The 26,841-nt window shown below is 31.4% G+C and overlaps 4 protein-coding genes across 6 annotated transcripts; 3 read left to right on the top strand and 1 right to left on the bottom strand.

Moving 5' to 3' along the window:
• Positions 1-2,585: 2,585 nt before the first annotated feature.
• Positions 2,586-4,614, top strand: LOC8286424 (F-box protein SKIP2). The gene has a single exon (XM_002524872.4). The coding sequence runs from the start codon at positions 2,869-2,871 to the stop codon at positions 4,456-4,458; it is 1,590 nt and encodes a 529-aa protein (XP_002524918.1). The 5' UTR covers positions 2,586-2,868; the 3' UTR covers positions 4,459-4,614.
• Positions 4,615-7,299: 2,685 nt separating this feature from the next.
• Positions 7,300-11,664, top strand: LOC8286423 (small RNA degrading nuclease 3). Of its 2 annotated transcripts, none has more exons than XM_002524871.4 (12): positions 7,300-7,459; positions 7,542-7,724; positions 7,802-7,891; positions 7,983-8,051; positions 8,838-8,978; positions 9,143-9,259; positions 9,341-9,410; positions 9,527-9,618; positions 9,919-10,053; positions 10,139-10,246; positions 10,695-10,796; positions 10,962-11,664. In XM_002524871.4, the coding sequence occupies exons 1-12, from the start codon at positions 7,328-7,330 to the stop codon at positions 11,334-11,336; spliced, it is 1,614 nt and encodes a 537-aa protein (XP_002524917.2). In that variant the 5' UTR covers positions 7,300-7,327; the 3' UTR covers positions 11,337-11,664. The 2 variants fall into 2 exon arrangements, with proteins under 2 accessions (XP_002524917.2, XP_015578287.2); XM_015722801.3 differs by having other exon boundaries at positions 10,692-10,796.
• Positions 11,665-16,360: 4,696 nt separating this feature from the next.
• Positions 16,361-17,279, top strand: LOC8286422 (MLP-like protein 328). The gene is made up of 2 exons (XM_002524870.4): positions 16,361-16,606; positions 16,760-17,279. Exons 1-2 carry the CDS (start codon positions 16,414-16,416, stop codon positions 17,023-17,025), a joined length of 459 nt encoding a protein of 152 aa, XP_002524916.1. The 5' UTR covers positions 16,361-16,413; the 3' UTR covers positions 17,026-17,279.
• Positions 17,280-19,357: 2,078 nt separating this feature from the next.
• LOC8286421 (phosphatidylinositol 3,4,5-trisphosphate 3-phosphatase and protein-tyrosine-phosphatase PTEN2A) lies at positions 19,358-26,407 on the bottom strand. 2 transcript variants are annotated; one of them, XM_002524869.3, is made up of 13 exons: positions 26,074-26,407; positions 24,885-25,415; positions 24,613-24,714; positions 24,483-24,539; positions 22,812-22,877; positions 21,678-21,854; positions 21,478-21,564; positions 21,303-21,367; positions 21,153-21,229; positions 20,865-20,911; positions 20,614-20,744; positions 20,314-20,383; positions 19,358-20,199 (listed from the first exon to the last, which is right to left on the bottom strand). In XM_002524869.3, the coding sequence occupies exons 2-13, from the start codon at positions 25,386-25,388 to the stop codon at positions 19,672-19,674; spliced, it is 1,911 nt and encodes a 636-aa protein (XP_002524915.1). In that variant the 5' UTR covers positions 25,389-25,415; positions 26,074-26,407; the 3' UTR covers positions 19,358-19,671. The 2 variants fall into 2 exon arrangements, with proteins under 2 accessions (XP_002524915.1, XP_015578311.1); XM_015722825.2 differs by lacking the exon at positions 22,812-22,877.
• Positions 26,408-26,841: the final 434 nt, after the last annotated feature.

The following is a 26,841-nucleotide window of genomic DNA, read 5'->3' as shown; positions in this document are numbered from 1 at the left end:
CCTTCTATTTGATAAAAAAATATAAATAAAATAATATTTAATAATATTGAAATTCTTTTAGAAAAATATATTATAATAATTATTAAAAATCGAGATACATAAAATGATGTCGCCGAAAATACAAACTTCAAAAAAACAACAAAACACGCAATGCAAGAAGATAACGTGACAGGCAACACAATGGATGGATTGTTGGTATTGGCGTTATCCAGAAATGGAAGAAGAAAATTATTAGTATAAATTAGGATAGTATGAGAATTGGTAAGGTTCAGTTCCCTGATTACAGGTCAATTTCTTAAATTTGACCAGAACTGAAATCTGTAGAATCGGTGGAGACCGGCCAATCACGAACTACCATTTACCAAGTCTTGGTCAACTGGTTTATGTGTATCTAGTATCTGCCTCCCTCTTTCTTTTCCTTTTTCAGAATGCTTCTCTACGATTAGGCAACGCGAATTAAATTAATTTAATCCCCACCTCAATCTTATTTTTATTAATCATTTTGAATTTAAATTTTTATACGCCGACGTTTCAAATATATGTTATTAGCAATTGAATTTGAGTTTGATCCATTCAAAAGAATCTAAGTTTATTTATCTTTAACATATTTTTTTATTTTATGATATGTAATTTTTTTTTTATCACTTTCATATTCTTAAAAATAACTTTTAATAAAAAAAATCAAATTGTATAACATTATTAGCAGATGCTAATATGGTAATTTAAAAAATAATGACTTTACATGCTGCGTCATAATTTCCTATAATATTATTAGCAAATAATTACAATACCGTTTAATGTGGCATGTAATTTGACTATTATTTGCTAATAATTCATATTTATACAATACTAAAATAGTAAAAAACTAATCACATATTTTATAATAAAAATATATTAAACTATAAGATAATTTAATGAGGATTTCTTTTATATTTTTGTCCATATTTTTATTATAATAGTAAATTTATATCTCAAGTTAATTAAGATTTGATAAATTTAAATATTTTTTTTATTTTAAAAATACTAAGTTAATTTATCAGAATTTAATAAACTTGAAGTACACATCATGATAACTATTTCTTATTTTTATTATAAAAATAAAGGTAATTATTTTTATATTAATAAATAATGATAACAATTTCAAATTTATAATATTTATTTATATTTATTTTATTAGGAGATAAAATAATGAGATTGCTCAAGCTTTAACTAAAAACTATAATTGAACTAAGCCAAGCTAAATTTGATGAATTCAAGCTCGCCTCTATTTAATTTCTAGATTGACTTGAGTTTTAATTTCAAATTCAAAGTTCAATTTATTTTAAAATTATTAAGCTGAGAAATAATTAGAGTTTGCGAACGGCTCATTAATTATACTAAATGAATTAAATTCAGTCTAACATGTTAATTAAGTAGTTTAATAATGAGTGAAGCTCAAATTTATTAAGTATTTTTTTAGTATTTATTGTCATATTATATATTATTAATCTTATTATATATAAATGTAAACATATATATATATATATATATATATATATATATATATATATATACAAATTTAATATATTAAATTTAAAAATAACATCAATTTTAATTCAAACTTAGGTTAATAAATAAGTTTATAAATAAATTTATAAACGGATTTAATTATGAGTTAATATATAAGCAGGCTTCTTAAGTATAAAGTATATTATGTTTAATTTCAAATTTCACACGAATTCAAAATAAAATTGAATCAAATTCCAAATGGTATATATAACAGATTTGACAACCCTAACTAAAACATTGCATTGTTACGCTGGTCGCTCATCTTAACACGAGCTTTATACCGAAGTCTCATTATTCTTAATAGAAACTTCATTCCAAAAGATAAAAAAATATCTTCAATTCTCACCGGCATACTACAATTTAATTCTTTTATAATATATCTAATTACAAATTAAATTTTATTTTTTACAATTTTAATAATTTTATAAATTTAAAATTTTAAAATAAATATTTTTTAATTTATTTTTAAAAATATTTTCGATGACAATTTTAGAATTTTAAGGTAAAAAAATGACGTAAAAATTCAATTGCGCTTATTAAAAGAATAATAATTATGAATCAATAAAAATAGTTTATCTAGACTTAATAATATGACCATTAAAATTCCCGCATATGATCATTGAAATTCTTGTACGTGTGTATCATTGCAATAATTTTTATATTAGTAAGCAGAATTGACTTAACATATTATTTTACTCATTATAAAATTATAAAAATTATTATTAAAATATATTTTTTAAAATATACTAAAATCATCGATATTTATTTTAAAATATAAAATTTAATTAGTAATTAGTCTCTGTAGAGTACAAAAGGCATTATATTATTAAATGGAAAATATATTACCTATATTTTTGCGTTTTCACTAAAAGATAATGCAAATACACAGCTTAATGTTATTATCTGTTAAAATAATTTAAGCAACCAAATAATGTCCAACTTATAAATTTGAGTTCATGTACTCCACGTTCACCCAAAAACTTGAACCTTAAAATATCGTGCCGCATATTTAAAGAAAATAAAAAAACCCAAAAAGTAATCACTTTAAACGGCCATGATTCATTTCTCGTCGCTCAATTAACGGCCCCACTCCACTAACCTATATGCGCGTCCACGACGGTAATTCAGTCTGCAGTCGGCGATTGCGACGAGCACACGCACCCGCCCCATTTGACGGGTAAAATCCGCAATTCTGTCGTTTATATTCTTCCCCCCTCTCTCTCTCTCTCTCTCTCTCTCTCTCTCTCTCCGTAGAAAAAAAAAAAAGAAAACACATACGATAACCTTTGAGTTTTTAGTGGCGCGTCTTTCACTTTCCCTATGGGACAGTCACCTTCCACCGCTAACTCTTCCACCACCATCAATCGCCTTCTACCACTACCTCCACCACCACCTATTATTTCCGCCGAAAAAATAACCTGCGATGTTGATTACACCGACAATATTCCCGATGAGTGTTTGGCTTACATTTTCCAATTCCTCTCTGCCAGCGACCGGAAACACTGCTCCTACGTGTGCCGGCGGTGGTATCTGGTCGACGGCTGTAGCCGTCATCGTCTTTCTCTGAAAGCACAAACGGAAATCATCACCTATATTCCTTTACTTTTCACTCGGTTTGACTCGGTAACTAAGCTCGCTCTCCGTTGTGATCGCAAGTCAATTAGCTTAAACGACGACGCATTTGTTATGATCTCGATTCGTTGCCAAAATCTGGAACGGCTTAAGCTCCGAGGTTGCCGTGAAATCACGGATAACGGAATGGCGGCGTTTGCTAAAAACTGTAAGAAACTGAAAAAGCTGTCATGTGGATCGTGTGCTTTTGGAGTTAAAGGGATTAATGAAATGCTTAATCACTGTACGGCTGTTGAGGAGCTGTCTATCAAACGGCTTCGAGGCGTACACGATGAGAATATCGGAGCTGGAAAAACGGTGTCGTCTTTGTCTTTGAAGAAAATCTGCTTGAAGGAGCTAGTGAGCGGTCAAGCCTTTGAACAGTTAGTTATTGGATGTAAAAAGCTAAAGACTTTGAAAATAATAAGGTGTTTGGGGGATTGGGATAAGGTGTTTGATATGATTGGAAAGAGAAATGAATGTTTGACTGAGGTTCACTTAGAGAGGATTCAAGTGAGTGATATTGGACTTGAAGCGATTTCGAAATGGGTGAATATGGAAATTCTGCATATTGCGAAAACACCTGAGTGTTCGAATTTAGGGCTTGTTAGTATAGCAGAGAATTGTAGGAAATTGAGGAAGCTTCATATTGATGGATGGAGGAGTAATAGGATTGGAGATGAGGGTTTAATTGCTGTAGCCAAACAATGTATTAATTTACAAGAATTAGTTTTGATTGGTGTTAATGCTACGCATTTGAGCTTGGCGGTTATTGCTGCTAATTGTCGAAAACTTGAAAGGTTAGCACTTTGTGGAAGTTCAACTATTAGTGATCATGAGATTGCTTGCATTGCAGCCAAATGTCTATCGTTGAAGAAGTTGTGTATAAAAGGATGTGCTATTTCGGATATTGCAATAGAAGCACTTGCTTGGGGATGTCCTAATTTGGTTAAGATTAAAGTCAAGAAATGTAGAGGAGTGAGTAGTGAAGTTGTAGATTGGCTGCAGGAACGAAACGCTTCACTTGTTGTTAATTTTGATGCCGTTGATAGTGAAGGTGTTAATGCTACCAGTCTTAGTGATGGTGGAAATCAAGACAGTGGTTCTGAGTTTCCGGCAATCAGCGGTCAAATGGTTCTTGCGGATGGTCCATCATCAACTAGTAGTAGCAGCAGCAGTGGGCGATTGGCATTATTTAGGGCGAAGCTTGGGGTTTTTGCAACCAGGAACCACCTAGTGACTTGTGCTTTTAGCTGGTGGTCAAGCAATGAAGATAGTGGTTCAAATAACAACCTCTGAAGTCTGAATGATCTTTGTAAGATTATTTTGTTCTTTTTTCTTTTACGGGGATCATGCTGTTCCCTGTTTCCGCTTATTTTCTTTCTTTAGTATTCATTGGTTTTTGTTGCAATTATATGAAATTAACAAGAAAGATTTTGACTTTTCATTGCTCAACTTCTATATTCATTATGAGTATGTGTTCGTTTGATATGGTTTATGCTTTTTTTTTTTTCGCTCATTTCATTCGTCAATTTCTTCCAATTGTACCAACTAAATTTATTCTGGGGTTGTCTTTGCTTTCTTGATAGTTGATGTTGTGATGTTTAGCACTTGGTTGTTTCTCATTAACCTTTTGTTTTCATATACCAATTATACACACTAGCATGCCAGCCTGATACGAGAAAAGTGAAGCTGGGTAAAGAGACACACTGTGATGTGCTATTTACACTTTTGGTTTCATGTATATGAAGGGAAAATTGTTTTTTTTTTATTTTATTAAATGTTATCTTAAGAATTTATTGATGATTCTAGAAAAGAAAAAGTATCCTTACTTTGTAAAGGGCATATTATTTTTTTCCTTTTGTATCATCTAAAGAATTCAATGTTGTTTTTAGAAACACAATATAGGCTTTGTCAAAGAAATTTTGTCTTGTTGATGAACCTTGAACCATCTTCACTAAACTTGGAAGATGCAGTCTCAGTTCTAGGAACAACAAGTATTTTGGGTCTGAATCAAAAGAATTATATGTAAGATCTTAAGGAAAGTGTCATATATAAAATTAATTACTATTTAGATGTTGATTGCTGAACTTAAATACTTCTTTCTTTTTGATGTACATCTTGATAAAAGTTCTGTTTAGACTCTTGTTTCGGAGAATCAAATGAGATATTGAATAATATAACACTCATCAACACGTTCAAATGCTATTCTTAGAAAAAAGAAAAACACGTTCAAATGCAATTATGTATAGAATTCAAGGTTAATACTGCAACTTTTCAAATAATAGAGTTCACTTTAATCTATCCTAGCAAATTCTAATCATAAGCAACCTAGAAGAAGCATACTGTGGGAATTTACGTGTAGACTTGAGTGGAAAAGTGAGGACTTCAAATTAGTAGGTGTCTTTGTTGTTTATTGTTTGTCTTGCTTGTGTCTGTTATTCTGAAAGGGCTTATGCTCTAAATCCTGTATTTTTCCTGAAGTTCTTTTAGCAAGATATTCTGAAATTGGATTCACAGGTCAGTCAGCTTATTTTTTGTGCTGATTATTTCTTTTCCTCGTTTTAATCATTTAGCTTCATTTAGCTTCAAACTTGGTTCAATTATGTGTGTTGCTCATCAGGGCGTGGAACAAATTCCAGAGCATTTTGTTGCTGATCATTATGCTCTGTAGGATTCTCAGCTCCTTATCTAGGGGATACTGCAGAATTTTGTGATAGGTTTTACGAAGTAATAGTGATAGTGTGATAAATCTGTGGGAGAAGCACAAATTATCTGATATTCTTGAGCATTATACAGATATATGCTATGGAATTCCAAAAGTAGTGTCCCTTTTGTTCTGGTCATTGAGAGAATATCCTTCCTGGAATTGATGAGTACCATCCGCAAGTACTTACGGGCTTACACTGACATTGTCGATCTAAGTTGGTGAAGAAAATGCATTTCTCAAGCTGGTTATTTTACAACTTCGCCTTTGGATGGCGAAACAAGATGATAATAGATATGAATATCATATTCCCTTGTAAATGACACACCGACAAGTGGCAGGTTATGAGCTGGAGAGAACCCAAATTCCAGTAATGGTTTCTTGTATTCCGACTTGATTACCGTTGCCATTTCCAGTACCTTTTAGAACTTTCGTTCGGAACCTGAAGAACCGAGATTGAAAGAATAAAAAGTTAATTGGCAGAAGGAATAACTACTCTGCTCGTCTTCTGGTAAATAAGAGTTGAGGTATATATGCTTCGTTCCACGCTCGATACAATATTAAAAGAAAACAAGTCTTACAGGCATGGTTAAAAAGCAAATTCAGTAATCCCATTTAATTCATAATTATATTAAATTAGTTTGATTTGTTCAGACCCCAATTGAAATTTATGAGGGCGATTTCTTTCCCCTATAACTCAATCAATTTTAACCTAAATAAAGCTTGTCAAGAAAAACCATAATTTGGAAATTATTGAATGACTAAAAAAACACAATATGAGTTATTTAAAAAAGATTTTAGAATTTAACTTTGATTTTAAAATAATTTGTAATCTCAATTTTATTAAGATTTTAATTCACATGAGTTGGTTGATACAATTTTGGAGTTATTTTAAAACATATTAATATTTATGATAATAGAATATTAAAAAAATTACAAATTAAGATTCTCACTGCTATTCAATTATTTAAGTATGCTAAACATATTAAATAACATGAGATATGGTCAAAAATTAACTATAATAAAATATGTTATTTATTATAAATAATTAATTTAAAATTGGGTTGGTTTGATTTTAGTGTTCAATCACTTGAAATAAATCAAATGCTAATAGATTTTTAATTTCATTTTTTTGTTGTTCTAAAAAATGGGAAGAATATTCCCACTTGATACTTCACTGAAATTGATTAAATTTTGGGTATGTTCTAGTTTCATTTTAATATTAGATTGAAATATTAAAATATCAAAAGCAATTTTTCATTGTAGTATTTAGTTTGTAAAAGATAGTATAACTAAACCAATTCTTCGACTGAAAAACTTATATTTTATTGTGTCATTTTGCATTAAAAACTTAAAATTTTCCAAGTGAAACATGAAGCACCCAGCCACAGAGGTTTTATTTATTTATTTATTTTATTTGTAGGTTAGTTAAACCGGCCCGGTCGGCTCTTAAAGGTGTCCATGATAAACCCATATAGAAAAAACAACAAACTCATAAACCCTGAGTCCCGGCTTCTCCTTGCTACAGGCCGCACTCTCTGCTGCTCTCCACCAAGCAAAATGGAAAATAAACTCGCCACCGTGCCGGAAAAGGTGAGTTGCTGTCTTCACCTCTTTCAATAATTTTTTATGTGTATATGGTTTAAGTCTCCGATGTTGATAAAATGTGAAGCAGATTCTTGTCGAAATTGTGAAATTAGCACAAAAGCAAGGAAGGAAAGGTACTCAAGGTGGCTGGAAGGAGTTTCTAAACGTTTATGATAAGAAAATCGGGTCTAGCTTAAGTGACCCGGCTAAGAGGACGCGTCCTACTTTAGTTTCTTTTCTACAAACCTTTACTCATAAATCAGACCTCAAGGTGATTAACTTAGTTTAATTGTCCTATAATATCTTATTGTTAGTTTATTTATTTACTAATTGATTTATGCATTTCAGTTTGTGGATTATGTACTCCGGTTACATTCAAATCGTGAGGTGTTAGATCAAATTAGACAAGAATCTCCTGATAATGAATCACCTGAACAGGTACTGTTTTTGTTTTAGGTACTTTGTTTCTAAAAACAATCATGGTTATATTCAATCAATGGTTAATATTGTGATTATTGTGGCAGTGCAGAGGCTCGTTCGTTTAACAGTGGAACATCCATTTTACCTTTCAAAGTATGCCTTCCCTTCCTATGATCAGGTTCGATGTTGACTTTCATTTCTTAATAATACATCTAGAAAGTTAAAAAGAATTGAATTCTATTTAGTTAATTATTGTTATCGTAAAGTTTTGTAGTTGTTAAGGGCGAGGTTCAAACGAGGAAAGGTTTACGGTAGAAATTAAATTCTTTCAACTTAAGAAAAAAGGCATTTTAAAAGCATTTATTTGAATAAGATTTAAACCAAAGACAATGTTAAATTAAATTTGAATTCTATTTAATCAACTCTAAATATTTGTGAAGTCCATAGTTACTAGACTACAATACCTTGCAACTGAAGAATTATAAGGCATTTTAAAAAAATGATATATTTTACAAGAATTCAGTTCAAGTGTGAACTCTTGCCCATGATTTATTGCAAATAATACAAAGGTGTATCTGTGTGGACTTATTGAACTAAACCTATATTTGTAAATTGTGTTCTTTCATTACTGAAATTATCTCCATCTCATTTAGTTTAAGCAAGATGTATCACATATTTAGTTATATTTGTTTTCGGTTATAATTTAACCTTGAGCTTTATGTAAGTCAGACTGAGCCAATTTTTATGATCTTTAAAATTCAAACTTGTGAAGTGGATACCATTTTGTGTTGCCTATAGTAATAACATATTCGTGAATTTGAATTAATATAAAACCCTGATATTCTCCCTTGCTTGTTATGTTTTCTTCTCAAGCTACCAGTATTTTGCTTGTTATACATTGTTTTTCTGTAAGTATTGCTAGTCAATTTGGCTTGTATTATTAACATGTGGAAATGTGTATCAGGGTTGGGTCGTAACAAAACTCCCTAAAAAATCCAAGTTGATGAGTACAGATTCAATTATTGCTATTGATTGTGAGATGGTTCTTTGCGAGGATGGTACCGAAGCTTTGGTGAGGGTGTGTGTTGTGGATCGCAATTTACAGGTATGAAAAGCTTTTCTTTTCTGGCTTGTTACTTTGCCATAGGTATATAATGCTTGCCCACTAGAGTTCTGGAGGCTTCATGAAGTGTAAATATTCATTTATAAATATAGAAGATTACCATTTGGCACCGTAAAATGAAGTAACTTTGGACTTTGGCTTCTCAGGTCAAACTTGATGAAAAAGTAAATCCTTACAAACCAGTTGCAGATTATAGGACTGAGATTACTGGTGTTACTGCTAGGGATTTGGATGGAGTGTCTTGTTCATTAGCAGATATACAGGTATTATGTTAGTAATTCTAGGATCCTATATGATTTTCGTTTTATGTTCTTTGTCTGAAGCTATTTATTGCACTTATGTAGAAATTTATGAAGAAGCTATTACAGAAGGGAACTATTTTAGTGGGCCACGGTTTATATAATGACCTACAGGGTATGTCAAGCATTTGCATAATGAGCTTGTTTATAGAACACTTCTACTTGATACTTTTGCAGTTTGTTCATGCTTTGATTTTTTTTGCTTTTGTTTCAATTTACCCTTCTTCATAGCACTGAAGCTAGATCATGCCAGAGTGGTTGACACCTCCTTTATCTTCAGACGTTTAGACGGACGTCCACCATCTTTAGATACCTTATGTAAGGTCAGATGCTATCAATTTGATATTTGCTATCCCTTAGAAAATTTGTCTCTTGCTTTGTTCGGAACATCTTGAGGGTGACGAATGTGATTGCTATAAATTGCTTTATACCTGTCAAGTTAATTATTTTTGCTGAGCTAACATTATCCTGACAACAGTTGATACAGATCCTGTTTGTTTCTCTTTGCTCGATCATAATTAAGACTTTTCTGTGTTCAATTTGGTGTATTCATTTATTGAAAGGCAAGTGAGTGTTCCTTGTTTTAAATCCATGGTTGAATGTTTCATGTATTTTATTGACAGTCTGTGCTGGGCTTTGAACTTCGCAAAGGAGGTGCTCCACACAATTGCATGGACGATGCATCTGCTGCAATGAAACTTTTTCTTGCCAAGATTGAACGTGGAGTCGATAATGACATTCCAGTGAATCATGAGCATGTAAGTATAATAGATAACTTTTGGCATCTTTGACTCTGACTGGTGCAATGCTCATCTATGAATCAATTTCTTTTGGATAATATAGGTGTTAGAAAATGAATTGGCAAAGCTGCTTCTCCATGGGATACCAACTGATGTCCATAGTGAAGAATTACATAGAGTCTTTCCTGAGCAATTTACAATTGAACTCAAGGTTGAGTATTTTCAATTCATTCCTCAATTTTTCTTTGCAAGAGTGATTTTAGTTACAATGCCTTACTTGCAACACTGAGATTCATAAAGCTAGTAGTTTGATGAAATTATTCTTCAGATGAACTTGACCCCCAGGATTTGTGCTGCTCTTATAATGTTATCTTTTAACAAAATCTTAGAAACTCGATGATGGTACCGTTAAGAATAATCAAACTCCTATTTTACCTAATTTTCAATGATGCAACCAGGGCTCATTAAAGATAAACACTTGCACATACATTTTGTTTGAGAGTTGGGAGAAGACTGCTGTATTTTGATTAAGCTTTTAGATTATCATTTCTCAAATAAAATCTCGTGGCTTGCTGATGCCAATTTTTCAGCATGGAGTCAAGTCTTTTTATGTGCATTTCCAAACTAAGCTTCTAAAGTTGTGATTGATTTTGTAGCAGCCACCTAAGAAAGGTCGAGTACAATATTCTGCACTTGCTATCTTTAAGGATCCACAAGAGGCGCATTGCGCGTTTGATAATTTGAACGGGAGATTAGAGAAGGTACTTGCTAGTTAGTGTGCTGCATTTTATTAAACGTTCTTTTCTTTTTTTTTTTTTTTTTTTTTGATGATCATGCTTTCGTGTCTGAATGAATGAAAATCCTAGTTACAGGACTCTGTTTTGTATGAAATGCAAAACTAACATTTCTTTTTTTGGTTATGTCAGGACAAAAATGGACTGCTGCAGAAAATGATAACACTAAAACTCAAAACAGGAGCAACTGCTAATCTATATGTTAGGAAAATGGGACACGATCATTTCATTCATCAAGATTTACAAAAAAAGAGAGCTTTTCAAGGTGAGGATATAGGTAACACTAAGAAACTAAAGAGAGATGATTGTGATGATCATGTGAAAGAGATTGAAAGATTAAAGCAAGAACTGAAGGAAAAAGATCTGAGCAAGTGTGATGATCACATGAAAGAGATTGAAAAACTAAAGCAGAATCTAAGTTCAAAGGAGTTTCAAATCTCTACACAGGATAAGATCATAACTAAGCTCAAAAAAGAACTGGAAGAGATGAAGTTGAAGAAAAGGTGATGAGCCCTCAAAAGTTATTTTGGAACACTAGCATAGAGGGCTAGGTACTTGACCGAGCACATACAGAGTGTTCAAGATATTACCAATGCACAGAAATGTTCGTGTAGAAGCTGAAACTTTGGAGGGGTGCGATTAGATTATCTGCCCTTAATGATCGAGGTAAATGATTGGCCTTTAGTTTTGTTCCTTTCCTTCATTAGATTCTCATGTATTTGTATCACATTTAGTTCATTACTATTTATAGCATCACTTTTGAACATGAATTTTGCAGTGCTTTGAGGCAATTAAAATGAATACCAGTAAGAGTATTCAGTTTTGAACTTTTCAATATTATTTTGCCTCCCAAATCACCAAAGCAAAAAGGTGGATTCACCTAAGTTGATTCTTATGTGTGGTAGTCATGGGGCAGAAATGGAAGATATAAAAGTTCTGTGTTAAGTTTTTGACCCCAGAAAGACTACCAGTCTCAGCATTTCTATAATTAATATAAAGTTGGACTCTAAAATAAAGATTAAATGAAAATTTTCCAAATAGCGTTTTCTTATTTTTATTTTTTAAATTGTCTTGATGCATTTACATAACATTTTTATCTCTTTGGCTTTTTCATACTTGTGTTGTGAACACTTCCTCTTCGCTATCATTTGCAAGTTTCGAACTTACTACAAAGAACTTGGTGTATGTTACTAGCTAGTTAGTTATTGACATCTCAAAGCCTTGAAAGGAGGAGTCTTAATTAGAACAAGTATTATTTTGCTCTTAAATTGGCAGTCTCTTGTTGCAATTGATTTCTTTTCTTTTAAAAAGGAAAATCAGTTGATACAGCACGTTTTATTTGTGATGTTGTTTGGTTGATATTAGGTGAAAAAAAATCATATTAGGTTTAATTTGATGATGACTTTTCTTATATGGCCGACAAACTGATGATTTAGTAGGTAGCCTTAATTAATTAAGAGCAGAAAAATAAAGGAAGAGGTCCTGAAATTTGGTGATATTAATAAGAAATATGGTCTCTTCTTATCAATTACATTTAACCTATATGAAAAATATTCGCATTCTAGAAATTTAATTGTAAATGTATAATAATAAAATTATTCACAAAATAATTTAGTATTAATCGTTTATTCGTGCATTCCACGACTGTTATTATTATTTTGATTATGTATAATTTAATAAAATTTTTAATATTAATATTAATTTATAAAAATTTTAAAAATAAAAAGCAAATTAATTATTTTTAAATATTTTTAATTTTTTAAAATTTTAAAATTTTATTAATGCATGATATAAATTAATAAAAAATTATTTATTAATTATTTTTAATATAATATAATTTAATATATCAATATAATTGATATTACTATTTTTAAAATTAAAAATTTATTATATAATTAAAAATTAACTTATTATTTAATATAATCAAAAATATAATTTAAGATGTTATTCTCTAAATTTAAAATTATTATCTAATTGAAAAACTAATTTATTCGTTAATATTATATTAAAATATAATTAAATATATATTTTTAGAATAAAATTAGTGTCATTATCTGATTAGAAAATTATTTATTAGTTAATATAATATTAAAATATATTTGATATACTATTTTTTAGGATTAGAGTCCCTGTTTAATTAGAAATGTGTAACTTAATAATCAATAAATTAATAAAAAAAATTTAAAATTACACATAAACTTTAACTTTATGTATTAAAAATAATATACATGTCAAAATAAAAATTATATATATTAAAAATTAAACACACATGTCAAAAATATTTAAATTTTAGAAATTTATATGTATGTATAGATTAACTGAAGCATGAAAGGACACAAATATATTCTAATAATTTGAAAAGAAAAATATTAAGAGAGAAGAGGCAAAATCATATCCTTACATTTGCAAATATATGGATTTTGCTAAAAATAGGAATGATTGGTATCATTAAAGTAATACTAATAGTTTATAATTTAAACTATAATCCCTGGTGAAATCTTTTAAGAGAAAATCTTCATCAGATTTGCCAAATCTAAATGTAACTGACAGGCAAGCATTGCGTCTTCCTGTGCCTCATTGGTTAGCTTAATATAATCAAATTGGATAATATTATTTTAACTATTTTTTGAAAAATTGGTTTGATTGATAGATTTTGAAAAGAAAAACATGTACACATACTGCCAAATCTTTTAGTCTTGAGATTAATAATTAATAAGATTTTATGTGAGTTTTATAATTGATAGAAAAAAATAGTAATTTTATAAATAATTTCTTTTTATTTTATTTTAAAAAGTAGTAATTTCCCATCTTGGTTGATATTAGATCTAAGCCATCAGATTCCTCCATTTCTTTTAGAAGGGACAAAAGTCACCATCTCGATTGGCTTGCATGCGTCTGTAATAGTGAAATGTTCCTCAGCTTAATTTAACTTATGTATTAAGTGAAATGGAAGCTTTCCACTTAGCTTCATGTGTTCCTCAGTATCAGTTACATTTAATCATTACCGGATGGGCTACATATTTAACGGGCTATCACTTAATAGGATTCTTTTTAGGTTAATTTATAATGTCTTTTTTCTAGATTATGACCTTAGTATTCGAATTGTTCAGCTATTATTCCTAAAGATAAAAAAAATTAAAAAATTCATTATTCCAATATACATTCATACGTTAATTTCATAAAAATTTTAATAGTTATAAAGAATATTAATTTTTATATTTAAATATCACAGTAGTATTAAAATTTATTATTAATATATATATTTTAAATTTAATAAATGATATGAGAACCGCTAGTATATTAGTCGTTGGCCTTCCTCTACCTCTCCATTCTAGTTGGCTATTTGTCTAACTAAATTTGTCATTAGCTAACACACTTCCCTAGCAGCACCCATCGCTATTTATAGTAGCACCCTCATTTTCTTCTGTGCTACCCTCTATGGCACCCTAACTACCCTGCACTCTATCAATAGTAACCCCATCACCGACAGGTTCAGTTACTTTAACATAAGTATCAAGTCCACACTCATTCGGTACTAACATTCACCCAAAATCATCCATTCACTTACATGATTAGTGTCACTATTAACTGTAATTTAATCTAACACTTGACATGCATCATCTCAATAAATAGGTTTAGGATCCATGCAATTCACAGGCATTATTACATTTAATGCTTCAAAACTCTCGTACATTTATAGAGAAATAATAGGATTATCTTTGTGCTTCCTAAATATACTTAAAAAATCATCATTTGTTTTCAAACATCATAAATTATATGATTTTGCACATTCCATTTGTCAAATTTAGAAAAGGAAAACTAATTATACTCTAGTAATACAATTGATGATATTTCATTACTAATATTAGATTAAAAGAATTTAATAAATTAATGTAAAAAATCTCTGATTAAACACCCATTAAAAATAATCTTAAAAAAAAACCCATAATAAACTAATATCCATTATTAATTAACCATTAAAAAAACATAAAATTTACTAATAAATTAAACCCATTAATAAACAATTCAAAACAATAGGAGAACACTAATATAAAATTCGAGGATTTTCTTTGAACAGGACTTCTATGTCTTTTTTCAGAATTTTAAAAATAAATAAAAATCGAGAAAGTGAAATAAAGAAAACAATGGAGAAGGTTAGATTAGGAAAGAGAAGTATGAACAAGAGAGATAATCTGTAAAAATCAACAAAGAGGGAGAGATGAACACGATAATGAATAAAGTGAGCTACGCTAAGTGAAGGGGTATTTTAGACAATTTATAAACATTTAACGTCTATTTCTAACCGAGTTAATGAAGTGAAAAATACCAAAATGTTAAAATTAATTATTAAAAATTTGAAATTTGCTAGTGTATTTTGATATAATTCATACGTATTTTTCTAGTAGTGTTTTGAAAAGAAAAAAAAATATTTTAGGACAAAATTTTGTTAAGTTCTTTTTTTACATTATTTACATTTAAAATTTATAAAATTTATTTATAAATCTAAAGTTTATATGCTTTGAATAAAGTAAAAATTAATTTTGATTTCTATATAATCAAATTTCTGTGAAATTAATTATATTTAAATTAAATTTTGATAAAATAGGTAGAATTTTTAAACCAATTACATAATAGTAAATTAATATATTTTATAATATCAATATATTTTTTCAGCTTTAATATTTTTATTTTATTTTTTTCTTATATTTTTTTTATTAAATAAATTTTTTAATAGATTTCGATGAAATATAACGCTAGAATAATTTGAAAAAAAAAATTCCTTTGCTCAAATGGAGAAGGGTGGGCTCTAACTAGTTGGACTAGCAGACATAAGTTGTCCACCATTCCCAACTAACAGACAAACTGGATTTCAACAAAAAATTATGTAAAAACAAAGAAATTCATAAAAGAAAAGAAAGAAAAAAGATTTTTGGGATGGTTCTTTACTTTAACTGTATTGTTTAGTTCTAAGTGTATTTTAATTGTGGTTAAAATTATAACATTTATTCGACTATATTATTTTATTTATTATGATTTTCAAAATAAATGATTAAATTAAATAATAAATAAATATATAAATATATAAATTAAAATATTATATTTTTTAAAAAAAATTGTTGAGAGAATAATAATTTATTAATAATGAAAATTTAAGACTAATACTTGATTTAAATAAGAGAAGGAAAGGAATATGTGATTTAATTGATGAAATCTTTTACTATTATTTTTAAAATATCTTTTTAATTCAAACTATTTGTGAGTTTGATCGTGTTAGATTATAATAATTGTAAAATATAATATTTTTATGTGCGTGTATAAAGTAAGTAAACTCATGTGAATTATGCAATCTATATCTTTTGTTTATCTCAAAAAGCATAATCATTCACTTAATTTTATAAAATTCAACAACAAAACTAACATTCATTGATATATTAACTAGTGATAAAATAATACAAACTCTACTTAATTCACACGTTAGTCACTCCATACAGGACATGAGGTCTTATATAAAGAAGAGCCAATTCAATCCAAGTTATGTCACTTGCTTACAAGTATACATATACGAGAAAAAGAAAATCAAATCATGGCTGATGATATGAAAGGTCAGCTAGAGGTTGAGGTGGAAATCAAGTCTTCTGCTGAAAAATTCTTCAACTTCTGGAAAGTCCAACCCCACCAAGTTCCCAATCATACTCCTTCCAATATACAAGCAGTTCATGTACATGAAGGTGATTGGGAGACTCCAGGCTCCATCAGGATCTGGCACTACACTGTAGGTATATATGCAACAACACCAACTTATTACATACATATCAGCACGTGCATGTCAGTTTATTTCTCTTATATGTATATATATGCATGTCAGCATCAATAGTTATGGATATATTAAAAGTGAAACGAGTCCTGATTCATATTATGATAAACTACAGAAGGGAAACCTGGAAAACTTAAAGAAAGGGCTGAACTTGATGAAGAGAACAAGATAGTGAAGCTTATTGGTCTGGAAGGTGATGTCTTCGAGCATTACAAGGTCTACAATCCGATATGGCATCCCAAGCCCAAAAACGAAGGAAGCTTGGTAACAGTGGCAATTGAATATGAGAAACGGAATTCCAGTGTTCCAGTTCCACAAATTTACGTAGATTTTATGGTCAATATGACTAAGGAGATTGATGAAGCCCTTGTCAAGGCTTAATTAGTGCGTCCACAGAACAGAAGGTTCATCTTTTCTGCATATTAATAATGGGCCATGCAGGCAATAATATTATGATCTTGCAAAATAAAACAAACTAAGAGCTACAGGCTAGCTTATGATCTAGCTGTTGGTTAATTTCTGTAATTAAGGTGAGAATGTGTGAGAGTTATTTATATGCTTGTCATTAATGTTTTTTATTTTATATTGTGGTGTTTTTTTAAGTTATATTTAAATAAAGTGGACGTTCTCATTAATTATGCATAACTGTGATTTTATGAGATAGACAAACTCAGGAGCAGGAGTAAAGAAACTGCAGGTAAGTCTACAGTCGCGGCACCTCAGTTGTTTGCTCTGTCGCATAATATTCTACCCGGTCCAAGAATATATATAAAAATGTTAACTCCCATCATTATATATTTCAATCCAATTACAACGGGTTCTATCTTTATAATGGGAAAGGAAATAGACTAGTGAAACCCGGTGAAAGACAATAGTTTGGTGAGCAAATCAGCTAGCTGACTGGCAGCTACTTCATAATGACTGCCTGCAACTTTTGTCTGATCAAATGACAATTTAGTTCAATGGGCTTAGTTTTTAAAATGGAAAAGTAGACCTTCTGCTATTTATATAGCAGATTGATCATCACGGTAGAGTAAAGCATTGTGGATATGAGAAATGTGAAGGTGTTTGACAAAGAAAGATTCCTGAGGCAGATCCTGATACTTCAATACCAAGAACACATTTGAGAGCTCCCAGATCTTTAATATGCTTGATCTTCTTTAAATCATCAAGATTGTTGCTTGATAAAATAACATCATCAACATATACTAGCAAAAACGAAAGCTGAGTCATAATGTTTAAGAAACAAAGAAATACCGACTGCTGCTTGAGAGAATCCTTGAGCATGTAAGGCATTGGTTAATCTTGCATTCCATTGCCTGCTTGTTTATTTTAGTTCATGAAGTGGATTTGTAAGTCTACAAACCTGAGTTGGATTCTCTTGGACAAACTCTTGAGGCAAGTCCATAAGGACTTCTTCATGCAAATCTCCATGGAGAAATCCATTGTCGACATCCAACAATCACAAGCAAATGAGAAATTGTTTCTGTTGTTGGATTATTTGCTTTTGAGGCAAGTCCATAAAGATTTCTTCATGCAAATCTCTATGGAGAAATCCATTGTCGACATCTAACAATCACAAGCAAATGAGAAATTGTTCCAATTGTTGGATTATTTGCTTTTGAGGCAAGTCCATAAAGATTTCTTCATGCAAATCTCCATGGAGAAATCCATTGTCGATATCTAACAATCACAAGCAAACAAATTCCATTGCGTCACTTATTATTTGCTTGTGGTTGTTAGAGTTTGAAATGAGAAAGTCCATCAAAATCCCCATTTCATAGATTCAGCTGAGTTGGGAGGTTACCATGTATTTCTTTAACTAGTGCTTGGAGATCATGCACCTCTTCCAACGTATTACAATTCCTTATAACTAATTTTTCTAGGTCCTAGAATATTCATTTCAATGTGTATTGCATATTGTAAATTTCATTGTATTCTAGCTCTATACTCTTTCATCAGGTCTGAGAATTTATTTTAAGATTCGAGTTTTTATGTTTATTAACATTTGGTATCTTATATTTGTTCCTAGTCTAAGCCAATTTTTTTCCTTTTGATAAAAAGTGTTGGTAGTTGAATTTTGAACTAATTTTGGGCATTAAATTTATAATATTTATCTGGGTCCATATCTTTTTTTTTTTCCTATCGATAAAATAGAAATGAAGGTTCAATATTTCTATTACCAAACTTCTTTTAAAGGCTTTGAGAAATATTTACATCAAAAAGAAGTTCCAGTGTGTCTTACACCGGATTTCCTTTGTCATTTCTTATTTTCATATGAATTTTGATTCAAATAAACCTGCAAAAGAAAAAAGGTCTATGTCAAGGAAAGGAAAAAAATAAATATTCTCTTACATAAAAGATAGAACAAAAAAATAAGAAAATATACTTTAAAATAATTATAGAAAATGCTATAACAAAAGAAGTAAATGTTAAGTATTATCTTGAAGGCACCATTCATCTTAACTTAATTAATTATGAAATAAGATTCAAATAACCATAATGTTCAGTATAATTTTGAGATTAAAATCAAATTTATAGAAATATATGTTATGCGGGTTAATAACTAGTTTGTCAAAAACTCGAAAGCGTTTTCCACTGGAAAAAAGAAAAAGAAAAAAAGAAGAAGCTAACTAGCCATCTGGTTTGCCCTGGAAGGAAAAATGAATATATTTAGCTTGATAAGATTCTAGTGTAGAAAAGTTCATTACTGTATTGCATGCAGAAAAAGGAATAGAATGTCTTGATAGGATCCATTTCTATTCACATTCCATTCGAAGTCCGAGAAAAATCAAATATTCCATAGGGTTTGTGGTTCGAATACAAATAAGCTTCATCATATAAGGAGGAAGCAGAAGGGATTGACAGATGGTAGAACAGTTCAGAAAATGGCATAAATCTTTTCTGCTGCAACGAATAACAAATAAAAGGAATAAATTCAATTAACATCCCATTAACTAAATAGTGCCATTTGCTCTCAAAGGGCTAAGTGCAAGTGATAAAACTGAAGCATTAAATCCCAATTCTTCATTCACTTTCATAATCTTCTTCGTCTCCAAATGAGAAAACTGAAGCATCAGCAGCAATTGCCTTAATATCGCTCGCCCCTACAGAGTCTAGATTCCGTATTCCATGGCCTGAGGGAGGTTTCTCATTTCCATCTCTACTTGGTCCCTTGGAAGCATTAAAATGTGAAGATTCACGACTCCCAAGTGACATTTGCTCAGTTCCATGTGTTAAGCTCCTCATTTGCTCTGCTGTGATGTTAGATGTATGATCAGATTGAGTGGATCCAACTCCGGATGCAGTAGCTTGCCTGCTTTTGGGAGCACTACTTTCTTCTCCCTCACTGTCCGAGAATACATCATCTTCATTCTCGGAGACTTTTCTTTGATTGGAAACTGTAACTCTACTGCTTGGCTTGGGACCATATTCTGAATTTCTAGTACTATCAGATCCCTTGTTCAAAGAATCAACTTTTGACCTTGCTGGTGAAGTACCATCATAGTCGATCATCACAACTTCAATTTGGAACCCTGGCGAAGGCAGTTTTCTCTGCAAAAGCACAATCAACAGGCCATCAAAAGAAAGTACCTTGAAATGGAGAAATCTAACCTACTGTTTCAGGTATCTGCTGAATAAGATGCATGTAAAAGATACCATCATTACCTTGTCAAAACCATCAAGATCAGATGTATCTAGTATTTTTCTATTCTCTGTCATCGTGGTATTTAACCAACTGAAGACCCAAGAAAACAAAAGGGTAAAGGAAAATCAGTTTCAAGAATTAGAATAGACAAAGAAAAGAATAACGAAGAGCTTGTAGGGCTCTATATATATCAATGACAAGAAGAAATTTCAAATTTTGTTCATTAATTGGTATGTTGAAGTTGGACCGGAGAATAATAGTTCTTTCAGTACAAACATCTTATTGAGGAAATAGGTTGTTAAAATACAGAGTTTACAAACCAGTAGAAATCTCCATGGCGATCATGAAAGTGGATTTTGAAGTCCCCAACCAATTCTGTCAGGCCTGGCTCCCCTGGTAGAGCAAACACCACGATCCCTTTCTTTGGGGCTCTAATCCAGAAATCTTCTGGCTGCAAAAGTGGATTTGGCACGCTTGGATCAGAAATTTAAAATAGGATTGCGCACAGTAAGTTATCAATAAATAAGGCAATCAATTAAACCATAACCAAACAACTCGAGTAAAGGTCTACCATTAAATCCTTTGTTTTGGGATGATTTTTTGTTGAGAACAGAACCCCTGCGGATAAAGGAGAACATTTCTAATTTATATATTTACAGGTAACATACAAAAATTAATAACAAACAAATGAAAAATGAATCCCACATTATTAAAAACTGTTGCTGAGTTTTCTAAGCACTGATGCTGGTATAACATGCGCGCGGAGATTCATTTAGACCAAAGCTTAACTTGAAAGATCAAGATGTCATTTGGTCATATAAACATAAGAGAAATTTGCTCAGGGAAAGCCACAGCATACCACTATGATTAGAGATGGTGATAGAGGGTCTTATCCAATAAGGACATTTGTGAAGCCGAAATCCTCTAAGCATGCACCTGTGTGTGTATAACTTCAGTAACTAGCTGAATACTACTCCACTAAGTTGGACAGAGATGCTAGAAACTATACCTTCGTCCAGGCTGATTTTCTCCATTGAAGTAGGTTAAGATACGATCAAAGTATTTGACATACCTCTGTGGAAGCAGATAATTATAAATTTCAGTAAATGCAAGATCAACTCCTTAAATTTAACATAAAAACTTCTTAAAGGATAAAAAGCACTCCATAAATTAGATTGACTAACAATCTGACTTGGGAGAACCAGAGCCTTTCCGTCCACGCATCTTTTCTGGTTGAAGTAATCAATGGCTTGATCGGCAGTTGGGAAGAACTGCATACAGAAGGTATGTAAAGATATCAATGAAAAAAGGCCAGCATGATCCACAGAAGAATAAAATTTCACCAAACTAACCACAACGTTAATGAGAAAACGTTAAATCTCACCTTCAGAAAAAGAAGAAGGCTACATATCATTACACCTGTCCTGCCCATACCAGCTTTGCAATGTACTACCACCACATTTTGAATGTCCTCCTTCAACCATGAGAATGAACTTAAACAGAATGCTGTTATGAGATGCAAGGGAGGACAATTATGGTCATCAAATGGGAAGCATGCTACCTATGGGAAAAAGAAAACCAGAAACCCATACTTAGAAGAAGCTAAAAATAACAATTAGCACCCAAAATTTAACAAATACTGACCATTCTCAATAAAAAAAAAAAAAGATTTGCTTATATTAATAGTCCTGTTACCCTAACTGAGACAGAAATACATGGTTGACATATTAGCATCACATGTTTATTCTGGACAAAGCTCTGTAAGATCAGAAACCGAAAATTTTCAGATTATCCTCGTCAAGTCATTTCTCCATACATTATTGTTATGATATTCACACAACAAATATCCCACTATCTCATCATGAGACGCCATTCTCAAGAAAAATCATTATTTGTAATCTATTCAATACTCGAACATGGAGTCAATTGTAACTTAACATGTAACTGAAATAAGTAAAAATATTTAGAATTTTACAAATGCCAAAAGCTTATCAGTTCACTCTTTTTATTCAACTGCATTTCAGCCTATTCAGCTAATTGAATGACCATCAGGGGCAATGACCACACTCAATTTCAGATATGAACCTTAGTCCTGAAACTACTTAGATAATTCGATTTTGAAATATAAGCTTGAAACAAATTAGTTTTCAAGGAATTAGTACATTTCATGCTTGCACATGAGACAAGACCCAGCCACTAGGCTGCTAGCTGATACCAGTAGTTCTGAATATATGGGATTTTTCTAGAGGTACATGGGTAGAAAAGAGAACTCCGTGGATGTATAACATATAACCTAAAATCAGTATTCGGTCAATGCATATACTATTGCAATGACTCTATGAATATTGAAAGTGGCTAGTAGCAAATAATTCTTGTTATACCTACTCTGAAAATTTGTCAGTTTTTTCAGATCCACTATGATAAAAACGAGTCACGCTCTGGTAATCTCCTAAAGCTATATCTTGACAAGAAAACAGTAATCAGAATAGTTTCAAGGCAAATGAAGACAAAGATACACCTTTCCCTCAAACTTCGACGCGTCATACAATCTCTCAGAACAAAGATTGTACACTTTGTATTTTCCCTGCATATAAAATGTGTTCACATAAGTAAAATGTGTTTTGCAAAAATAGAGCATATGAGATATAGCCCAGCTAAGTGGGAATTCTGATCATTTAATGAATAAACTAATGGCCAAAGGGCATAGATCATAGTTGTTAAAGGCGAAAGGTGCACCAAAGCGATAAGGGCTCTTGGTGCCTGTGGCGCAAGGCACAAGGCGAGGCGCGCGCCTGACAGAAGTGAGGCGCAAAAGATAAAATAAAATAAAACTAGGACCCATAATACAACCCATACATAAAATAAAAAAATAACACACAACCAAAGAAAAAAAATAAAAATATCATGACAATCATGTTCAAGAGGCATTTAACAAACAACAAAAGGGCATGTTTAAAAGAGATGATAAAGTAAAACATAGTCTTATAAATAACTAGAACCTAGGATAGTAAAAATCCTAAAGCATCTTCCATTACTAATTTATGATAAGTCTATAATTATGGTCTTGGTCCTACTCCTACCCTTCTAGGCAATTCTTCTCTTCCTTGTCTTGATCAATGTGTTTTTGCCTTAATTGTCTTTCTTCCACTTTTTAAAATTATTTTTTGGAGATAATTAGATGTGGGTAAGCCTACATATTCTATATTAAATCTATGATGAAGGGCTGAAATCATTGTATGTCTTAAAAGAAAATAAAACAAATAAAAGTCAAAATACTACAAAGGCGCGCCTCGCCTTACATCTAGGCGCGCGTCTTAGTGAAGTCGCCTGCCTTTCTTGGCTTGAGGCGCTAAGACTTGCGCCTTGTGTGCCTCTCGCCTCAGGTGCGCCTTTGACAACTATGGCATAGATGAAAAAAAAAAACCCATTAAAATTCCACCCATTTCAAAGTATCAAACAGCATTACGATTTTGGACCAAAAATAAAGATTAGAGTACTCTAGAAGCCAAGTGATTCTTTTACAATTAACAGACTGCTCAGAATCAGAAACATGGCAGCACTAAAACCATAACTATAGAATTCCGATTCTAGAAATAAAAAGATGACAAGAAAAACATTTAAATCCCTAGTAAATTCAAAAATATCGAGGTGCTGTGCAGTGATCTTCATCTCAAACAGTGTAAGCATATGTACTTCTAAGTCAATAATGTGACAAGTACTTCTGCCAAATTTCATTTGACGGACAAACCCTGCATTATGAAGGTATAGTTTCTTATCGGGTACATAATTCAATAGTCCTTTCATTTTATTTTTACGTACAATACATAGTTCTTCCAACACATTAGAAATGTAGGAAATAGTCCTAGTTCATTCTTGAGTTTTTAACAGCTCCCAAACTATTCCTTGATATTTCACATCACCTCACTGTTCTCTATTCCGTCAATATTTTTCAGATTATTTCTGAGAGATATCAACATCATTAACTATACAATCCTTTAGAAGCTTCCATTATTCACGTTTCTACATTTATTTCAACACTAATTGATCAGAGGATCTGGGAATATTTAAGTAAATCAGAAGATAACATTTTTTCTTTCCCTCTTCCATGAAATGTTACCACATTATCTAGCCTGAAAATTCAATACTGATTCTATTAATATATAGATACATATATAGAATTAGATAATACCTTATGATGAGTCTCAAAGAAATTGATCACTTCTTCCATGTGATTTCGATAGAATCCCTGCATCAAGTTATGAGTTCATACATTGTTAAGCTGATAAGTTAAAATTCCGAAATGTGGTGACATTCCTTACCTCAAAGAAACCAAATAGCCCAGAGCTTAAATCCCCCGCAGGAAATCCCATAGCAATTATATTTTCAGTGATATAAGCCATATCCAAATCATATCCTCCCTCCTATAATTTGATGAAGATGTAATCAGAAATGCTAAGAACAGAAACTTACGAAAGTAAACCTTAGGATACAGAAACACTTCCTTTTCCTCAGCTTTTAACTGAAATCTAATTAAAATAAATTTATAGTAAAACAAAGAAGAAATTCAAAAACCGTAACATGAGTAAGCTACCTGGTATCTACGTTTATTTTGAGATACTACATGACGTGCCTTGACCTGCACAGCCTTCACAGCACTTCGAGATGAATCAACCAATCCTTTAGTTAAAGATTCGAGAACACCAGTTTGTGCAGATGATATACTGCCTTGAGAACTCTCGTTTAGTCCTGGAGCTATTGAAGAAAAATTTAATCCAAGGCCACTAGTCAAACGAGCAAATGTAGACCCAAAACTTCCAGTTTGTGAGTCTGTTAGTGGTCGTGTTGGCTGTGGCAGGTTTGAACCTCTACTGTGAGATGATATGCCTGAAGAAGGTGTTTCACCCACCTTATCATCAGCCCTACTGGCAGTGTTTGCAGCAGGCTCGGCATTGGCAGGCAACTGAGACTCACTATTAGAAGGTTTGAATGGGTTTTCAGAATTAGAAACTTTGGCAGGGGGTTGAGATGATAGATTTTCAGGGTGAGAAGCTTGGGCACGAGGTCGAGACGATGCATCAGTAGATTCAGAATCCATTCTTTAACAACCCACAAGGTCTAAGCACTGAATCCAGACAGAAGGCAAATTACAAAGTTTGTAAAATGTTATATACAAGAAACTAGCAACTAAGGAACTTTGACAGACAACCAGATAAGCCAAGTGAATCCATTAGCAGTCCCAAAAGAAAAAAGAAAATCATAAATGACAAAAGGTAAAAGGTGCAGATCAGATAGTAGTTGATCAATTATAACTGACAAAGTTCAAGTATTGAGAATTGCTTCCAAAATAGTTTGATACTAAAGTAAATGCACCCACAAATATTGGCCAAAAGAAATGCAGCACTAAATTCAGATAGAAATCACGGGCTAAGGTTATGAGCTTTGAGTAATAAATCAACTGTGTTCTTATTAGATTCGAACAAAATTCTAAACTAGAGAATTATGAGTAAAAAGGGGGATTCAATCTTGGAAATAGAAACAAAATAGTAAAAGATGAAGCATCTAAAAAGCAAAATGAGAGGAAAAATAAATAATATAACAACAAAGAAAAAAGAATGGTATTTGGAATGACTGATTCGATATAAGAGAAACATGCATAGAACAAAGATAGACTGAGATCTGAAAGCAAAACTTTGCACAGACAATGTACATAGAAAAGGATACGCTTTTGCAAAATCTAATAAATGAAGACAATTGCATTGCAGCAACATGGAATCACTTACAAAGATTTGAATACTGAAACTAAGTTCTTTTTTCTTTTCTATAGAAGAAATTGCAGACCCGCGAAAATTAAAGAGAAAGAAGCAAGTCGGTAACAGAAATGGTTTTGATTAGTGGTTAATCATGAGCTCTGCATTGAGAGGTGCAGGGTGCTATGTTATGGTCATATTGTCTCAGTATACGGTCCCGCTCTCCTCGATCAAACCGAAAAACTATGCACTGCGCACCGGAGAGCCTTCACTCTCTGATGGGCATGGGCTTCCCTTGAGATCATTTTACAACAATTTTACCTGTTGAGCTTAGAGACGGGCCGATCACCCGCACTCTGTGACCCTTGAATTGGTTATTATAAAATTTAATTTAATTTAAAAGACTTTATTTGTAAGATTTTAAATTTCAAAAATAATATTAGCAGTAACAATTAAATAATTCTTGATATAAAAGACAAGAATACATGGCAACAAATAGTAAGCATAAAGCAAATGTCAAGGGTAAGAAAGGGATATTCAGACATAAAATTTATAATGATTCAGCTAATTCCAAATCCTATATTTATGGCTCTAACTTCAATTGAAATTTCGAATATTAACAGTGATTATTTTGATTAGTATAAAATCAAACCGAAATATTTTTAAATTTATATTCAAATTTTTTACAAGTGCTTTAATAATTAACACCTAATTTGATTTCAAGTGTTTCCATATGGTTATTACTCAGACAATTATATTTACAATTGAAACAATACTTAGTGTTTAAAAAGCATTATAAAG

Source organism: Ricinus communis, chromosome 7, assembly GCF_019578655.1.
Source record: "Ricinus communis isolate WT05 ecotype wild-type chromosome 7, ASM1957865v1, whole genome shotgun sequence".
Taxonomy (NCBI): Eukaryota; Viridiplantae; Streptophyta; class Magnoliopsida; order Malpighiales; family Euphorbiaceae; genus Ricinus; species Ricinus communis.
This window is presented reverse-complemented; position numbering and strand designations above follow the sequence as displayed.